Here is a 19,783-nt window from a genome sequence, read left to right on the forward strand (position 1 = left end):
GAGGATCTTAGTTATGAGGAAAGGTTGCGAGCACTGAACTTATTCTCTCTGGAGAAGAGACGCTTGCGAGAGGATATGATTTCAATATACAAATGCCGTACTGGTGACCCCACAATAGGGATAAAACTTTTTTGCGGAAGGGGAGTTTAACAAGACACGTGGCCACTCAAAATTAGAAAAGAGGTTTAACCTTAAACTACGTAGAGGGTTCTTTACTGTAAGAGAGGGAAGGATGTGGAATTCCCTTCCACAGGCAGTGGTCTCAGCAGGGGGGTATCGATAGTTTCAAGAAACTATTAGTTAAGCACCTGAATGACCAAAACATACAGGGATATACAATGTAATACTGACATACAATCACACACATAGGTTGGACTTGTGTCTTTTCGACCTCACCTACTATGCAACTATATGTAACATGTACATTTACATATACAAGGACATTGACCGCATTGCTATGTAGATCGGAAAGGACACTGGTGGCATCTGACATAATTACCTGGGCCTCATAGCGGACTGCTGCAGAAAGCAGGAGAAAAGCATTTTCTATAGAGATCCCTCGTTTAATAATATGCTGACACAGCTTCTTTAGTCTATTTTCACAGTATGATGTAGCAAGATCTAAGAGACCTAAAAACACAATACACAATTTATACAAAAAGCATGCCTCATATGAACACATTCACAATGTTAGAGTGATTCTAACTTGGGCATTATTTCCCTTTTTAAATCATGTTAGCCTTAGCTGTTGTGTGCTATGGTTTTGCACAGAGTAGCCCCGATCCTCCAATTTCCAGGTGCCCCGCCAGTGCTCTTAGCGCTTTCCTCCCGAGTGCCCCTCCCCCATAGCAAGCAGCTTGCTATGATCAGATTCCAGCTATCGTTTTTCTATTACAAGATTAAAGTGGTCCTAAAGGCTGAACACTTACCTTCATGCATAAAACAAAAAAAAAAATGCAGCTCCCCTTTTACCTACCTAAACGCAATCCAGTTTTGTGCACAAGAGCAGCTGCTCTCCTGGGTCTAACATGTGAAAGTGAGCACTGAGCCCAACACAATCTGAACCCCCAACCTTATCGTTCTGGATAGGGAACAATATACAAAACAATGCAATAAATGGAATAAAAAGTTGATAAAAAAAAAAGCATTGGTGAAGGCGTTAATATAAAAAAGACATTAGGCTGCTATAATGTCCATATAGGGTGTAATATTGTCCATAATGTTCATGAAAAACAACTGTAGAAGGCAGCCCCGTTTAAGGAGAAGAAGCAATCCTTCGAGTACTGGAGAAAAGAAACAAAGGCGCCACTCTAAGTGCAATAATGAGCAAAAAAGTTTGATGGAAACTTTAAAAGTGGTACTCACAGAAGTACAATATAAACAGGCATATAGGCAAGACTGACTCTGCCGGATATCCTGGGAGATGCATCTGATCCAGGTGCTGGATGGCGGTGGTCTCCGGTGGACAAGCTACGCCGATGGATGCAGACACTCCCTGCCGTTGGAGCACGCGGTGACAGCCAGGGGGGCGAGATCACTTGCGGGATCGGAAACGAATAGGCGACGCGTTTGCAGAGCTACACTCCTTCCTGAGGCTTCAGAGGCCCGAGGAAGGAATGTAGCTCCGCAAACGCGTCACCTATTCGTTTCCAATCCCGGAAGTGATCTCATCCCCCAAACTGTCACCGTGTGCTCCAACAGCAGGAAGTGTCGGCATCCATCGGCGCAGCTTGTCCACCGGAGACCACCACCATCCATCACCTGGATCAGATGCATCTCCCAGGATATCCGGCAGAGTCAGTCTTGCCTACATGCCTGTTTATATTGTACTTCTGTGAGTACCACTTTTAAAGTTTCCATTAAGCTTTTTGCTCATTATTGCACTTAGAGTGGCACTCTCCTGGGTCTCTGCCTCCTCAATGGCTGACAGCAGTCGGAGCCATTGGCTTTGCTGCTGTCAATCACAGCCAGTGGAGAGAGCAGGGTTCGTGAGCAAGCATGCATTAGTTCCCCCATAGCAAGCAGCTTGCTATGGGGCACTCGGAGAAGAAGAGTAACCAGGAGCACTGGCAGGGGAATTAAGAAGGAGAATCAGGGCTTCTCTGTACAAAACCATTGCAAAGAGCAATTATAACATGTTCGTAATTTTTTTTTTTTTTTAATTTACCTTCAATACCACTTTAGGTCAAGCTCCATATTTCCATGGACAGACTGCTTCCTTCCTTTCTGTATCTTTAGTCTATTCCATAGTATGTGAAATGCACCTTCTGACCAGTCTTGATCCCTTCTGCTAATGTGTATCTTTGTATTCTTAACCCTGGCTTTCCATCAATACTACTCTATACTTTCCTGATTTCAATGTGAACCTGTGCTTTGACCAAGTAGGGAAGGACAACAGGTAAATTTTAAAGAGACCCTGGTCAAACATCCCAAGCTGCTCGCATAAATGGTTAACACATACTGATGCTACCCTGCCTTGCTATAGCAACTTGTTTTGCCTTTTGATAGTAATAGCCCTGTAGTTTTCTTCAACCTGACACTCACAGCCCACATTGCTGCTGCCTGTGAAGCTTTGAAGCAAGGAAACCGGGTACAATTTCCCTGCCTGTGCTAACCTTTGGGACCTACTGCTGTCACTGATAATGTGCAGGCCACTCTTCAGCTAAAGGTGTTGGAAACTCCAGACAGCTTCATCTTGGCGAGGTCAGGGCTAGTGCAGGGGCTTTCTAGAGAAAGCCTTAGATGCTCCTAAAGCATTACCGGGTGAAGAAAACTACTAGACTAATACGGACAAAAGGAATAATAAATAGTTATAGCAAAGGCACCATAAGTGAACAGTTTATGGATACGAGCAGCCTGAAAAGTATTACCCAATGGCAGCATCTTTAATCCTCTTCAAGACACTTCTGGGGGTGTTTACTACCCATTGTGCATGCTATGGATACCACAGACAGCTACCGTGTCCTATAGTGATGTAACAAGCCAGCGGGTTAAACCATAGTATACAACAGGGGACCAGGCACCCTACACACTCAGAAGTCTGTCAGATGATGAAAACTATTCATCCTCTGCAGCTCAGCTAGATCGATCGAGGAGAACACTCAAGGGACATACAAGTAGTGTTGATACTTTACAGGAGATCATTTTTAAAAACATTTCGGTTGGCAGCAAGACACTTAAAAAGTAAATGGTGGGAGATTTTTAAAATGTGTATTTTAAAGTCTAATTTCAAAGTAACAAAAAATTACATTACATCTCTTATATCAAACAGTCAAACATTTAAAAAGGAAAAAAAAAAATTGTGTGGTGCACATCAGCTGCTAATGGTGGGGAAAAGCACACCATATGTGTACAACATTTCTAAATTAATACCTATGGCATCCTCTGGCAGCAGGTCTACAGCATCTGTATAGAGGTATTGTAGGAATGCATAGTACACTGGATAGGAAAACTGGTCAATTTCTATAACCTCCATGGAGCTTTCACTCCAGTGAGACTGGAACATGGTGCGGAAATGCTCACATCTAAGAGGAGAAATACAGTGTTAGAAATTTCAATCCTATCGAGCATCTGTGGAAACACACAGCTTAAAGTGTTGTAACAAAAAATGGATCCCGTTCCCTTAAAGCATGTATAACTACACAGCACAAGCACTGTGCCATTTGGCCCCTTGTATAATCCTAACATACCTGGTTGATCATGCCTGCCCTCTACCCTGTAAACTGACTACGGTTTATCATGGCTGCTGAGCCCCAACATCGTGGTCAATTTACGTGCCTCCGTCATCCGCAGCTCTACTGTCCTCCTCTCACCTCCCTGCCTGTCTGCCTGTCTGCCGGTGCTCCCCACTCGCGACTATAAAAACTAGGTTATGATCATAAAATAACCTCTTAGATAACGATATGTGCCCCACTGTGTGTGCTTTATAAAAAATATGCCGATTTCTACCTCATTTCAGAGCGCCTCCTGGCGCTCACATGACTGCCTGCTTCTCTCCTCCTGGCTGAAGTCAGAGGAGAGTGGTGGGCAGTCACATGAGCGCTCCGAGGCGCTCTGAAATAAGGTAGAAACCAGCATTTTTTTTGTAAAGCACAAACAGTGGGGCACAGGTTATCTAAACAGACTATTTTATGATCATAACACACTGGCTTAACCACTTTAAAGGCTCTGCTACTGAAGGATCTGACCTGGGTACCACAGCATACCTTTGGAGGTCTACACAAAGAAATTTTGTAGAACAATTTAACCACAGTAACCCAAAATGTCCACGCTACAGGTATAAGAATATTTATGTCAAGTCCATAAAAAAGTCAGTTGCTAAAGAGGCAGTGAAAGGCATCAAAAATCACATCAGTTCAGAAAGGAACACTGGCTGCAGATTCCTAATGAAGCTCTTGGAGTCTGACAGGTAAACACAAACAAGGGGCCCAAACCACCAAACATAGCTTGTGGGGGGACAGGGTCTGACTGTTTTTGTTTTCGTTCGTCAGGAAACCCCTGCATCCATACCCTACTTTAATTCTGCAAAAATCTAAAACTAGGAGACAGCCCCCGTTTTACCTTCTGCTATAAGAACATACCCAATAAAATAAAGAAAGAATTCTAATTTCTTCATCAATTTAGGACAATATGTATTCTGCTACAAATTTTGGAGGAAAAAAAAACAAAACAATAGGCGTATATTGATTGTAGATGCAATAACTTTTGCGTAAACCAATCTAGGTAATATTTTTATTTTTTACTAGGAATGGCAGCGATCAAAGGGTTAACCGTGTTCCCTGGGAGTGCTTTCTTACGGAGGGGGGTGGTTGTACTGTGGAAAGGCAGAGATCCGCATTTCTGCTTAGCAGAAACAAATCTCTGCCTTTCCTTGTCACAGAAGGGCGGTCTGCTTTGTTTACATAGGCAGACTGCCGTTCTGCGGGTCCCGGTGGTCATTGCTTCCGCCAGACAAACCGATTGGCTCCCGCTGTGTTCAGTCACAGTGGGTCGCCGGAGGCGCACCCCAAGACCTGAAAGTGCCAGATCACGTACCTACTACGTGATCTGGTGCAGAGCGGCCTTCCTGCCACAGTGCATCTGCGTAGGGGGTTGTGAACATGTTAAAGTGGTTGTAATTCAGACATGAAATATGAATAAAGCACATCGCTCTATAGTGTGCACTTGTCTCAATTAAGAGCACTAAGTGTAAATTTTGGCTGCTGCTTCATGCCTTTGCTATCAGCATGACTTTTGACAAGTTTTCCTGACCAAGAGAAAAATGGTGACGGGAGGGACCTCCAGCTGATTGATGACCTCAGCTCTGTTCCTGTGTGTAGGGGGGGGTGGGGGTGTCCCTTCCCTCCAATTAGCTGCAAGACATCTCCTGGCTGAGGTCTGCAGTGCGATTTTAGCTCTCCACCCTCTTTCAGAACTCTCAGGCAAGCTTTAAAATTCAGCACTTTGAATGGCTGTAGAGACATGAGGGCTGCGGACAGACAGTACAACTTACACAGGATGATTTGTTTAATCTCAGTGTATCACCTGAGGCCAGTCACTTAACTGGGTATATGGAAGGGGTTACAACCACCTTGACATACATGCATCTCTCTATAGTGCAGCACCAAAGCACTAAGTGAACAAGTGATATTTGATCATAAATGGCAATATTGGACTGAAAAACAAGTGAAAAAAAAAAAATATATACAAAAAAACATCCCATGTAAATATTCCAACAGATATTGCAAGTGCAATCATGTAAAATTTCCAGAATTCAAATCTGACATTTTGTGAGCAGAAAATGTGTAAAGACAGTCCAACACAAACAGGAAGCATCAATGAACTACCACAGTGCTCAACAGCGCCCTGGTAGTTCATTAAGAACTACAAGCCGACAGCCACAAAGGCTGCTGGACCTTGTAGTTTTCCATTCACAGGACTCTGTGAATGGATTCTTTGCAGATAGTGAGAGCGGTGGGAGAAGATCCCCCTGCCACCTTTCACAACGGTGACTAGGGGGGTGCTGAGACCATTGGATTTGTACCACATTCTAAATTTGGGTGCAAAAGGTGAACTTATCCTTTAAGGATAAGTTCTCCTTTGGAATATGGTATATGTTCCACCCGCTCTCCCCTCCCTGTAACAGCAGGCCGGGGATCTTCTCCCCGCATGCGCTGTCATTTGAAAACATTGAGGCTGAGCGGGGTTCCGCCCACACAACTGCATAATTTATTCAGTTTCCTGTGAATGAATGCCTACAAGTACAGTCATCCATTGTGGCTGACTGCTTGTAGTTTTCAATGGGCTGCAAGGGCACTGGTGAGTGTCCTCAGTCCATTGATCTGCCTGCTCGTAGGTAACCGACTTCTCATACAAGGAGACCGCTATGCTGAGTCTGCAGGAACTGGCCATTGCACCCTGGATCTGCTGATCGTGGGTACAATGCTCAGCAGGCTCCTTCGGAGAAAAAAAAATAAATAAATAAATAATTCAAGGTGAACTTAAACTTTAAAACTTGATGCATAGACTAAAGCATAACTAGCGCAAAGCTATAGTAACTCACTACAAAGTTATATACTTGCCTTATTTTCAAGACTGCCCGATGAACGTGTATATCTTTTCCATCGACTCTAAATTTCAGATCAGATGTTTCTTCACTATTAAACTCCTTTCTCAGAGACTCTGCGACTGTTAAATAGTCTTCAGGTTCTAAAATGAAAAGTAGTTTACAAAATTGGTCAAACTTGTAAAAATGCAACCATTTTAAAATGCTGACATTTGCATCCTGTATATATACACACAAACTATTAAAGATAGGCATAGACTAAAGATAAAAATCAGATGTACAGTATCACTAAAGTGAGTACACCCATCACATTTTTCTAAATATATTATATCTTCATGTGACAACACTGAAGAAATGACACATTGCTACAAAGTAAAGTAGAGTGTACAGCTTGTATAAAACAGTGTAAATTTTCTGTCCCCTCAACATAAGCCATTAATGTCTAAACCGCTGGCAACAAAAGCGAGTACACCCCTAAGTGAAAATAACCAAATTGGGGCCAGTTAGCCATTTTCCCTCCCCGGTGTCATGTGATTCGTTAGGGTTACGAGGTCTCATATGTGAATGGGGAGCAGTTGTAAAATATGGTGCCATCGCTCTCACTCATACTGGTCACTGGAAGTTCAACATGGCACCTCATGGCAAAGAACTGAGGATCTGAAAAAAAGAATTGTTGCTCTACATAAAGATGGCCTAGGCTATAAGAAGATTGCCAAGAACCTGAAGCTGAGCTGCAGCATGGTGGCCAAGACTATGGTCGACCAAAGAAGTTGAGTGCACATGCTCAGCGTTATATCCAGAGGTTGTCTTTGGGAAATGGACATATGAGTGCTGCCAGCAGTGCTGCAGATGTTAAAAGGGGTAGGGGCCAGCCTGTCAGTGCTCAGACCATACGCCACACACTGCATAAAATAAAATTGATCTGCATGGCTGTCCAGAAGGAAGCCTCTTCTAGAGATGCACAAGAAAGCCTGCAAATAGTTTGCTGAAGACAAGCAGACTAAGGACCTGGATTACTGGAACCATGTCCTGTGGTCGGATGAGACCAAGATAAACTAATTTGGGTCAGATGGTTTCAAGCATGTGTGGCGGCAACCAGGTGAGGAGTACAAAGACAAGTGTCTTGCCTACAGTCAAGCATGGTGGTGGGAGTGTCATGGTCTGGGGCTGCACAAGTGCCGCCGGCACTGGGGAGTTACAGTTCATTGAGGGAACTATGAATGCCAACATGTACCGTGACATACTGAAGAAAAGCATGATTCCCCCCTCCCTTCAGAGACTGGGCCGCAGGGCAGTATGCCAACATAAAGACCCCAAACACACCTCCAAATATGACCACTGCCTTGCTAAAGAAGCTGAGGGTAAATTATGGACCGGCCAACCATGTCTCCAGATCTAAACCCTATTGAGCATCTGTGGGGCATCCTGAAACTGAAGGTGGAGGAGCGCAAAGTCTCCAACATCCACCAGCTTTGTGATATCATTGAGTGGAAGAGGACTCCAGTGGCAACCTGTGAATCTCTGGTGAACTCCATGTCCAAGAGGGTTAAGGCAGCACATCACGGGATACAGAGCCATAGTAATTACTATGTGGGTTATAGTCCACCTTCAGGTGCTGGACACTGGCACACCCTAAACAGGAGGTTGCCTCCCTATATAACCCTCCCATACCGGGAGTATCAGTTTTGTAGCACAGCAATACACGTGTATACTAGAAAGAGGGGCGGGACCTGTGTCCCGTGATTTACTTAAGAAAAGGATTTTACAGGTAAGCTGTCATAAAAATCCTATTTTCTTAAATTGTACATCACGGGACACAGAGCCATAGTAATTACTATGTGGAATGTCCCAGAGCAATGCCAACTGAGGGGAAGGAAACAACCAAAGTAGGGCACCATAACAGAGGATTTATGCTGCTGCCTGCAGTACACTGCACCCAAAGGAGACATCCTCATGTCTTTTTACATCCACCAGGTAGAATCTGGTAAGTGTATGGATTGAAGACCAAGTTGCGGCCTTGCAGAATTGAGCCATGGAGGCTTGGTGATGCACTGCCCATGAAGCACTAACAGCCTTAGAGGAGTGCATTTTGATTTGAGAGGATGGAATCTACCCCTTTAAACCATAAGCATGAATGATTACTTGTCGAATCTATTTAGAATAGTAGATTTCAATGCTGTCTGTCCTCTTAGGACCTTCAGGCAACACGAACAAAACATCCGTTTTCCGAATGTGAGCCTTTAAGCAGACTGGCTGCTCTCACCACATCAAGAGAATGTAGTGATTTTTCTTCAAGAACCGGGTTCTGGAAAAATGAAGGTAGAATATCCTGGTTTAGATAAAAACCTGATACTACCTTTGGTAAAAAGTTAGGATGAGGACGCAATACTACCTTATCCTTGTGAATTACAAAAATATGGCTCTTTACAAGAGCAGCCCATTCTGATACCCTTCTTGCAGCAATATGGTTACCAGAAAGATTAAATAGTTTCCTTGTATAAAAAAAAAAAAAAAAAAAAAAAGGAAGGATCAACAAGGGAATATGTCGTATCGGGCCAAAAAAAAAAAAAAAAAAAAAAAAAAAAGGCTGTTTTATAATGCTGACAAAATTAGATTCAAGTCCCAAGGCTTCAGGGGTTACCTAACTGGAGATTAAGCCGTGTTACCCCCTGAATAAAGTTACGAACCAAAGAAAGCAAAGCAAGTGGTCGTTGAAATACCGATAAGGCCAAGACCTGTCCTTAGAAAGCACTCAAGGCCAGCTTTATTTCTCACCCCATCTGCAGAAAGTCAAGGACTCTACCTTTGACCTATTTCCTGGGGTGCAACTCCTGGTTTCACACCAGGGGACATAAGTTTCCCAGACTTCATAATATATAAATTATGGAGGCCGGCTCTCTTGCAATAACCAAGGTAAAAAAAACGACTGAACCTGACAGCCTACACTTATTCAGAGTGGGTCTTAATAGCCAAACCATTAAATTTAGCGTTTGTAAAGTAGGATGGAACTCCGGACCATGTGAGAGAAGGTCTGGCCGAGATGGTAGGGTCCATGGGTCCCCTACTGCCATCTTTACGATCTCTGCATACCATTACCTGGGCCCCGATGGGGGTCACAAGAATCAACGACTTTTCCTGCTTGATCCTGCAAAGAAGTCGTGGATGCAGGCAGAATAGGAGGGAATGCATAAATCAGTGAGAACAGATTCCACGGGAATAGCAAGGCATCTGTTCCGCATGCTAGCGGATCCTTTGTTCTTGACACAAAGTTGTGGATTTTTTTGTTGAACCCTGGACGCAAAACAGATCTATGTCTGGGATCCCCCATCTTTGACATATTGACAGGAAGATATCAGGGTGAAGGAACCATTCTCCCGGGAACAACTGCTGGCGACTCAAGTAGTCCGCCTGCCAATTTTCTATTCCTAGAATGAAGACTGCCAATAGGCAAAGTACATTGATTTCTGCCCAAGATAGGATATGATTCATCTTTCTCTGGGCCGCACAACTTGTGCCTCCTTGGTGATTAATATAGGCCATTGCTGTGGCATTGACGGATTGAATCCTGGCAGGACAATACTGTAAATTGAACGTTCAGGCCCTCAAGACCAAGTGCTCTGCCTGAATTTCTAAAATGTTAATGGGCAAGGCCATTTCTGATCTGGGTCACTTCTCTTGGACAGTTGCCTCTTTCAGGACTGCTCCCCAACCTAAAACAAAAGTTGGCATATGTTACTATTTCCCAGGTAACTAAAGGAAGGATTTTCCCCTTTGCAGATTTCTGGATATTAACCATAAACTGAGGCTCCGGCGCACCCAGCCTACAGCACCTGGTATTTCCAGGTGGTCTCTCATCCGGCCACTAACCAGGCCCGACCCTGCTTAGCCTCTAAGATCAGATGAGATCGGGCGCTATCAGGGTGATGTGGCCATAGGCCTTGGAGTCAGACACATTGGGAATGTAGAGCTTGAACCCTTGTTTCAAGCCGATAGGATACTGATTTGCAGCAGTCTTGATGAAACTGAGCATAAGGTACGGCCTTGAATGAAGCCACCATCTTTCCCAACAATCTCATGCAAAGTTGAAAAGGAAAAATTAATCTTGCTTAGACCACCTAAATCACTTCCTTTATGGCACTGATCTTTGCCTGGGGTACGAATACCCTTTTCTGGGTGTACCTATGATCAGACCCAAATATTTTAGCCTTCTTCATGGTTTTAATGAATGAATGAATGAATGAATGATTTATAAAGCGCTGCAAATGCGAACTGAATCGCCTCAAGGCGCTGGATGCATTTTCTGATGTCAGCTTCTCAGAAAAGGAAGGTCTTTAGTTTTTTTCTGAAGGCCTGGTGGTTTTCTTCCATGCGGATGTTGGTAGGAAGAGCGTTTCATAGTTGAGGTCCTTGGACTGCGAATCTTCGTTCTCCCTTTGCTTTGTAGCGGTATTCTTCATGGTTTTAAAGAAGAAGATTTCTCCTAGGTTGAGAATCCGACCTAGGGGGGCAGGAGGCGGAGCCTAGCAGAGCAGACATGCATTGTTAGAGCTCCACACCGCTGAGGAGAGAAGAGAAGGACAAAGCGGAGCCTGCAGGCTCAAAAGGTATCCATTTAAACCTTTTTGCCCCAGGGAACAAACTGTGAAAGTTTGGGCAGGAAATATGGTACTGGGAGGAAACCGTGGCAGAAATAAAAATCACCTCACAAAGAGCTCACAGGCACTCACTGCAGCTGAAGCAGCTCCAGTCACCTCACAACATACAGCATCAGGGCGCTCTCACAGACAGAAAATGTCACAGCAAGACTCTCCATTTGAGTCAGATACAGAACAAATCCTCTCACAAACTTCTCCACAAGCCTCCTCAGTATCCCCAGTAATATTATTACAATTTGAAAAGATGCTTCATAAGGCTTTAAAACAAACCTCAGACCAAATAACAAAAAGCCTAACCAAAGAAATAAGAGAGCTGGGAAACCGCACCGCAGCCCTAGAAATAAAAATGGATGAAATTGAAATTACAACCCAAGAAAATATAACAGAATTGGAACAATTAAAAGAAGAGAATTTAATACTTCAAACTAAGCTCGAAGATTACGAAAATAGAGCCAGACGTTCAAACTTGCGCATAAGGGGAATACCTGAAACTGTGACAGACCTGCAATCTACTATTACTGCTCTATTACAAGAACTAAAGCCAGATATCCCTGTTGAACGTTTAGAACTGGACAGAGTACACAGAGCCCTCACAGCCAAAAAGAAAGATGGACCCCCACGTGATATAATCACAAAATTTCATTATTACAGAACGAAAGAACAAATACTAATTGCTGCAAGAGAAAAAAAGGAACTTAATTTTCAAGGACACAATTATCAAATTTTTGCTGACCTATCCCAACTTACTATTACTAAAAGACGATCCATGAAACCCCAACTAATGGAACTGCAACGCCACAACATTATGTATCAATGGGGCTTCCCCTTTTCAGTCAGATTTAACCACCAAGGTACAATTTACAGAAGCAGATCAGCAGATGAACTACAACAAACCCTTTTAAAATTAAATCTGACAGAACCCACAAGCAGCAACACTCCCACACGCAGAAGAATGGCATCATCTTCACCTTCAGGCAGCACCCAGAAAATTTCAGAACAAAATGGGAATCATCATTCTCACAAAAGAGGCCGTTATGCCACATCATCCATGGACCAAGAAGATTCAATGGACTGACATCCTAATTCCTGATATTTCTTCATTTATTATACTAAGAGATGGGTCTCTATAAAAAAACCTATATTTATAACTGAATGTAACTGCATTCTGATAGTCACACACTGTGTGGGATCATGTTACATTCCAGTTATATTTCTTATTACTTCTGATTCATATAGCCTTAGAATATATAAGTGAAATAAGGAAATTCATGTTCAGTTATATATTATCATGTAATAACAATAGATTTATTACTTTTTAGGACAAATATGTTCAATAATCCAGAAGTAATGGAAGCTTTTTCTTTCTTTTCTTAAACAAATATATTATTACCTAACTAGTTCCTAGAATTATGTTTTTGTTTATTCTAATCTGAAGCAATAAAACCTCAATTTTATGAGTTAACATATCTGAACAGTTACATATGAATAAAATATGTAATTGTTTACTCTAAAAGGGTTAAAATCCCAAAATAATTCAAACTATCTTCATCAATACCAAAGTTATTAACAGTACCTTTCTAACTGAATTATTTAGCCTAGGGCAAGACTAACCATATACAACCACCCTGGAATAAATAATTTCAACAAAAACTATATTCTGCACTCCAATTAATGAAACATCATTTTGATGTCTTTTGACATAGCACTTCTCTCCTGTAAGCGGAAGATCCGTGTACCCCCATTAGCCCTCCTCATTCTCCCAACCATATTATGTGGGAGTGTGACGAAGGCACTTATTCCCCTGAGAGAGATATTTATTCTCTTTCACGGGTAAATTGTGATTACTTGCAAAAAATAATTTATACAATGTATCATCTAATCTCATATGTTTTTTGTTTACTCTTTACTCCAGAATTCACTGGTTTCTTTTCTATCTATTCATCTCTTCAGTCCACACAGGTTGATCTGCGCAGTCAGCTCTGCATAACAAAAAGTAAGTCAAAACTATTTGATCTATTGCCATGGCACCACTGAATATACTTTCCCTGAATGTTCAGGGAATAAATGTCCCTCAAAAAAGGACCAAAGCCTTCCGTACTTTCCATAACAAGAAGGCTCACATAGTATGCCTCCAAGTAACAAATTTCACCAAAGATTCTACTCCAAAATATATTTCTCCTTTTTATCAACAAATTTACACGGCTTCTGCCTGTACCAAGCAAAGGGGAACTCTAATTGCATTTCACCGATCCACACCATTCACCTTATCATCAGAAATTAAAGACCCAGAAGGTAGATACCTGATACTCATGGGTTATATAATGGATACAGCAATCACGGTGATTTCCTACTACGCTCCTAACAAACAACCTACACCATTCCTCTCACATATATTACAAGTGATTAATACACACAAAATAGGAACAGTGATAATGTGTGGGGATTCGAACCAGGTCCTCCTCCCATTTCTAGATAAATCACCTTTTACACCATCCAAAATAACCTCTAGATTACCTTTTTCTCAACTTCTTTCCAAATACAATCTGGTAGATTCATGGAGAGAAAGTAACCCAATGAAAAAGAAATTCACTTATTTCTCGCACCCTCATCAAACCTTCACCAGAATAGATCATATTTTTCTAACAATAGGAATGATACCAGAAATTATTGCATCAGATATAATTCCGATTCCGTGGTCTGACCATAATGCAGTATACACTACTATAGCCTCAGTCATACCAAAAGCGCATGACCCAACGTGGTACTTACCGGACATAATGCTCAAACACCCACTACATCAGATGGCCATTGAACAAGCTTTAAAGGAATACATATCAATTAATAATACAACAGACATCTCCCCAATAACACTGTGGGAAGCTCATAAGCCTGTCTTGCGTGGTACAATACAAAGACAAATGGCACTATTTAAACGGGAACGCAAAAATCTAGCAAAAAAACTAGAACTCAATTTTAATGCAGCCTACATATCATTTCAAGATAATCCATCTCAGAGTACAAAATCTCATCTGGAAAAATCTAGATTGGAATACGATCTATTTCTCACTGAGTCAGTTGATAAATCCCTCAAACGCTCCAAACACAATTTCTACATGAATACAAACAAACCAGGTACATATTTGGCTCGGGCATTAAATTCAACTAACAAATCTTTCAAACCAATACGTTTGAAATTATCAAAAAATGTTTACACTTGTAATCCAGTTAAAATAGTCCATAAATTTCACTCACATCTCGCAACTTTATACAAGACAAACAATGAATTTAATCCTACAGAGGCTGAATCTTTCTTCTCAAAAATAACCTTACCTGAGTTATCTCCGAATCAAAAAAGCAGTTTGGATGAGCCTATAACTATAGATGAAGTTGCTAACGCCATAAAAGACCTAAAACTTAACAAAAGACCAGGCCCAGACGGCTACTCGGCTTTATACTATAAAACATTCTCAGAAATACTCTCTCCCATTCTCACTGAAACTTTTAACAAACTTCTAGATGGACATTCTTTTCGGCAAGAAACACTAATGGCAATTGTTTGTATGATCCCAAAACCCCTTTCTGATGATACTTCCTGTGTGAATTATCGGCCTCTCTGTTAAACCTCGATATTAAATTATTAGCAAAAATAATAGCAAAACGCCTCAATAGCATTATAGGAAAATAAATACATAGAGATCAAGTAGGCTTCATGCCAAATAGACAGGCAGGCGATAATATACGCAGGGCAGTGTTATTGGCACATATTGCTAAAAAACGGAAAATCCCTTTATGTTTTCTATCTCTCGATATTAAGAGGGCATTTGACACAGTATCCTGGCAATATATGCAATATTCATTACAAAAATGGGGTTTTGGACCCCACTTTTTAACATGGATCAAAGCATTATATAATAAACCCAAAGCCTATATAAAATATGCTGGATACAAATCTGAAGCCTTTAATATCGAAAGAGGTACCCGACAGGGTTGCCCATTATCTCCCTTATTATTTGCCCTTATACTCGAACCCATGGCCCAATACATCAGAACAAACCAAACTATAACTGGCATTGAAGTAGGAGGTATTACACACAAATTATGTATATTTGCAGACGATATATTACTTTTTCTATCATCACCACAGGTCTCTGGTCCTAACTTAATACCAGCTCTTGATGGATTTGCAGCCCTATCCGGCCTTATGATTAATCCTAAGAAATGCCTAGTGCTTAATATTTCACTCACAAACATGGAATTGATCCCGGCTAGGGCTGCACTCCCATTCACATGGGCAGAAAAATCAATCCCATATCTTGGAATTCATTTAACAGCATCTCATTCTGACTTATTCTCAACCAATTATCCTCCTGTATTAAGACAGATCACAAATCTAATAAAACAATGGTCGCAACTTCCTTTATCCTGGATAGGGAAGATTAATGCAATCAAAATGACTATTCTACCCAAATTGCTTTATCTATTCAGAGTCCTCCCTATTCCAATTCCTTCCTATTTTTTGAGAATAGTACAAAAAAGAGCAACTTCGTTTATATGGGGCTCTTCTAAACCACGTATACCTATACACACACTACATCTTCCCAAAAATAAAGGAGGCCTGGGATACCCTAATTTTACTAACTACTACAGAGCAGCACATTTGGCCAGTCTGTCCAAATACCATGCAAAACAGGAAATCCCATTATGGGTATTTATAGAGGCTTCAGAAAATGACCCTCTATTAATATCAAATTTATTATGGCTTGATCCTAAAGACCGCTTTAAAATTCATAATCCCATAACTAAACACTTCTTATCTCTCTGGGATAAACTAAAAACCAAATATCAGTTACAATCTCCACACAATCCTCTCCTTTCTTTTATCAGAAATCCGGCCTTTTATCCGGCATGGATCTACCCAAATTCTTTTAAAGCTTGGACAACATCAGGCATTCAGACACTAAATGACTTCATAGCATCTAAATCATTCCTTTCATTCCCATCGCTTAGCGAAAAATATGATCTACCAAACTCTGAGATATTTAGATATCTCCAAATCAAAAATTTCTATACACCATTCCTAAAGGGGGATACACCATTATCCCAATTATCCATTTTTGAATCAATCTGTACAAAAGATCCATTTGCTAAAGGTACAATTTCATCACTTTATAATCAATTATATGGAGTAGCAAATCTTAATAGACCCTCTTACGTTCAGAGGTGGGAGGAGGACCTGGGACGAACTTTAGAAGACACGGACTGGTCTAATATATGGCTCACATCTAAGTCATCTTCACCCAACATCTTAGCACTGGAGACAAATTATAAAGTCCTAACTCGCTGGTACCTTGTACCCGCTAGAGTGGCAAAATATTCACCTAATACCTCAGCTCTTTGTTTTCGAGGATGCCCAGAAATAGGCACATATTTACACATATGGTGGACGTGCCCAGTAATCCAAACCTTCTGGAAGGAAGTCTTCGTGATTGCATCTAAAATATTTAAAAAAATAATACAACCAGATCCATATTTAACTTTACTTAATCTAAAACCGGAATGGTTAACACTCTCTCAATTCAAACTTATGATCCAACTAATAACGGCTGCAAAACAAACAGTGGCCAAGGCATGGAAATCTCCTACATTGGTACTAGCAGAAACAATTCACAGAATGAATAATACAATGTCCCATGCTAAGATGGTAGCCATCGATCAAAATCAAATTCCAAAATTTGAAAAACTTTGGCATCCTTGGATAAAACAACAGTTCCTGTCAAACTTCAATGACTCTGTCATGTTGCCATGGTAACAGATTAAATGACTTACAGAGACACCCATTCTAAGGCTTCAAAGAGAACTAAAAAGAATAATAAACTGACGAGCGGGACAACCTTGTGGACCATACCTCTACCTTTCTACCCTTTTTCTTCTCTTTCCTTTTCTCCACCTTACGATTAAAGCTCATTATCAGAATTTATTTGACCTATATACACTCTACTTGTAAACAATATGTATAGTAGGTATAAATCATTTAAATACCTACAAAAGTAACTAAGGAAATGATATATATCTTTAATTTAGGTTTACGTGAACCCAATGTTTAATATTTGAAATTTCATGATATTTACCTATATAAACCCTACTGTAAAACAATGAGCTTACTTTATAGATCCTTGTAAACTTACTTTATGTATCTTTATAACATTGTATACTCAATAAACTTCTTTTGACAAGGAGAATCCGACCTAGATATTCCAGGTAGTCAAATGTGCTGACCATACTTTGGTCTAAGCAGGCTACCGACTGGTCTATCAAGAACAGATTAGGTAAACCATAATAGTTATACCTCGGGCCCTCAATCTGTCTAGAAGAGGAGCCAGAACCTTTGTACTCGAGGTGCAGTAGCTAGATCAGAAGCAGAGCTACACACTGAAAAATGAAGATTTTCTACTTTGAAAAGTAGATATTACTAGTGAACGAGGAAATAGGCATAGGAGATATGCATCTTTGACGCCAGAAGTTCTCCTCCTTTTAGGATGGAGATAATGGATTGGATTGACTTCATGCAAAAAAAAAAAAAAAAAAAAAAAAAGTGTGGTTATATTCAGAAATTGAATTTAGATTTTTGAGATCCAGAATGTCCATTTGGATTTAACCAAACCCCAACCTCTGCTCTTACATGGGGGCCACCATGAACACTTTTTGCCAAAAGATGGTCTAATGCATGAGAGAGACTTTTTTCCTCTGGATCCTTAGGAACATTTGATCTGAGAAAATGAGGAGACGGAAACTCTAGTTTGTACCTTGGAGCCATTGAGGAATTCCCTCATTTGTCTTGACACTCCTGCCAGATCCCTGAGAACTGCAGAAGAATTCTCCCTATTGAGCAAGCAGGGGCCCCCCCTAAGGAGTCTTCAGTATCTTGTAGGCTTACTCCCAAGACCTCTTTTGTCCCTGGGGTTAACCCTGAGGATTACCTTTTGAACCCGATGGCGGAAGCCATCGTGACTGCATGAAGGCTGATACCCTTGGCACAGAAGGAGCTTTGAAATGAAAATACATTTACTCCTTCACTTAAATAGCAAAAGAGGTACTTTTTTTACTTGAAATTCTTTGGATAGATTATCCAAAATATCCCCAGATAGCTGTTTCACCGCAAAAAGGAAGACTAGCCAGGAGCTTCTTGCATGACACTTAGCGAAGGGCGTAAGGCCTAAAGGATACAAAACAAAGCTGCCTCCTGGGACTGCTGAGCAGGTTAACCTTGAACACCTGTTTAAACTAGTCTCTCAACGTTAACCAATTACTGTCAGCGCACGCTGAGATACTCAATTTGGAAGAAGAAGAAAGAAGAAAGAAGAAGATTACACACTGGCAAAAAAACAGATACTCCCGGTATGGGAGGGGTTATATAGGGAGGCAACTTCCTATTTAGGGTGTGTCAGTGTCCAGCACCTGAAGGTGGCCTATAACCCACATAGTAATTACTATGGCTCTGTGTCCCGTGATGTACGATTAAAGAAATAATGGTGGCCACACAAAATAGACACTTTGGGCCCAATTTGGACATTTTCACTTAGGGATGTACCCACTTTTGCCAGCGGTTTAGACATTAATGGCTGTGTGTTATTGAGGGAACAGCAAATCCTCAGCAGCTCCAACATACACCTTGTAAAGTCTTGCAAAAGAAAACTGAAGACCAGGTTGCAGCCTGGCAGAATTGAGCCTACTAGTATGGGACATCAGTTGAAAAGGTAACCTTTCCTTTTAAACCATAGGCTTGAGATAGGGTGAGAAAACCAACCTGAAAAAGCAGGACACTTCTATGGTCCTTTTACAAGGACAAAATTGCAAGTCTTGGCTGCGGCAGTTAATTTCAGCTACCTCCTGATAACCCCAATCACACTAAGTGGCCTGGGGGGGGGGGAGCTGGGGAGTCCTAGTTGAGATGGAGGGCTGAAACCACTTTTGACAAAGTGTGGAGGTTAAAAAAAAAAATCCTGTTTTTTCATCCATGGTAAAGTTCCAGAAGAAGCTCCTGGCAGGAAAAGCCACCAGCTCTGATAACCTCCATGTTGAAATAATGACAATCAGTAACAAAGCCTTCCATGTCAAAAGAACTGGAGGAAGGCCCTGAATAAGCTAAAATGATGGTTTCTGTAACATCAACAGCACAAATCTGAAATCCCAGATTCTCACATTTTCTGAAGAATGCAGAAAGAATTGAGCAAAGGGAACCGCTTTGAACAAGGCCACCATCTTCCCTAAAACTCTCCTGCAGAGACGAGAATACATTTGATTCAATGAAAGCCACTTCTCTGAAGGAAGAATCACCTTCATATGTTCTGTATCAAGGAGCAGTCCAGATATTCCAATCGCTGGGCTGGAACCAATGCAGATTTCTGGGGATTGACAACCCAGCCAAACCTCTCAAGTGTGCAAATCTTGAAAGAGGTGTTGAGCTTCAGGAAATGTATGCATCACTCCGAGAAGCAGATCATCCAAGTACCCCTGGAATAGGCAGCCCCTGGGTCCTTAGGAAGCTCAGAATTGGGCCCTGGATCTTTGTGAACACTCAGGCCTC

At 41.4% G+C, this 19,783-nt stretch overlaps 1 protein-coding gene and 1 pseudogene across 2 annotated transcripts in view; both read right to left on the minus strand.

Moving 5' to 3' along the window:
- RCBTB1 (RCC1 and BTB domain containing protein 1) overlaps positions 1–19,783 on the minus strand; it is a 74,825-nt gene that overhangs the window by 6,683 nt on the left and 48,359 nt on the right. For both annotated transcript variants that reach the window (XM_073613165.1, XM_073613164.1), the window contains exons 9-11: positions 6,561–6,687; positions 3,373–3,524; positions 500–630 (exon numbers count right to left, since the gene is read on the minus strand). In XM_073613165.1, the coding sequence (XP_073469266.1) occupies positions 500–630; positions 3,373–3,524; positions 6,561–6,687 (410 nt within the window). The remainder of the gene's footprint in view (positions 1–499; positions 631–3,372; positions 3,525–6,560; positions 6,688–19,783) is intronic.
- LOC141130964 (5S ribosomal RNA) lies at positions 10,363–10,481 on the minus strand (annotated as a pseudogene).

This window comes from Aquarana catesbeiana, linkage group LG02 (assembly GCF_042186555.1).
Source record: "Aquarana catesbeiana isolate 2022-GZ linkage group LG02, ASM4218655v1, whole genome shotgun sequence".
Lineage (NCBI taxonomy): Eukaryota > Metazoa > Chordata > Amphibia > Anura > Ranidae > Aquarana > Aquarana catesbeiana.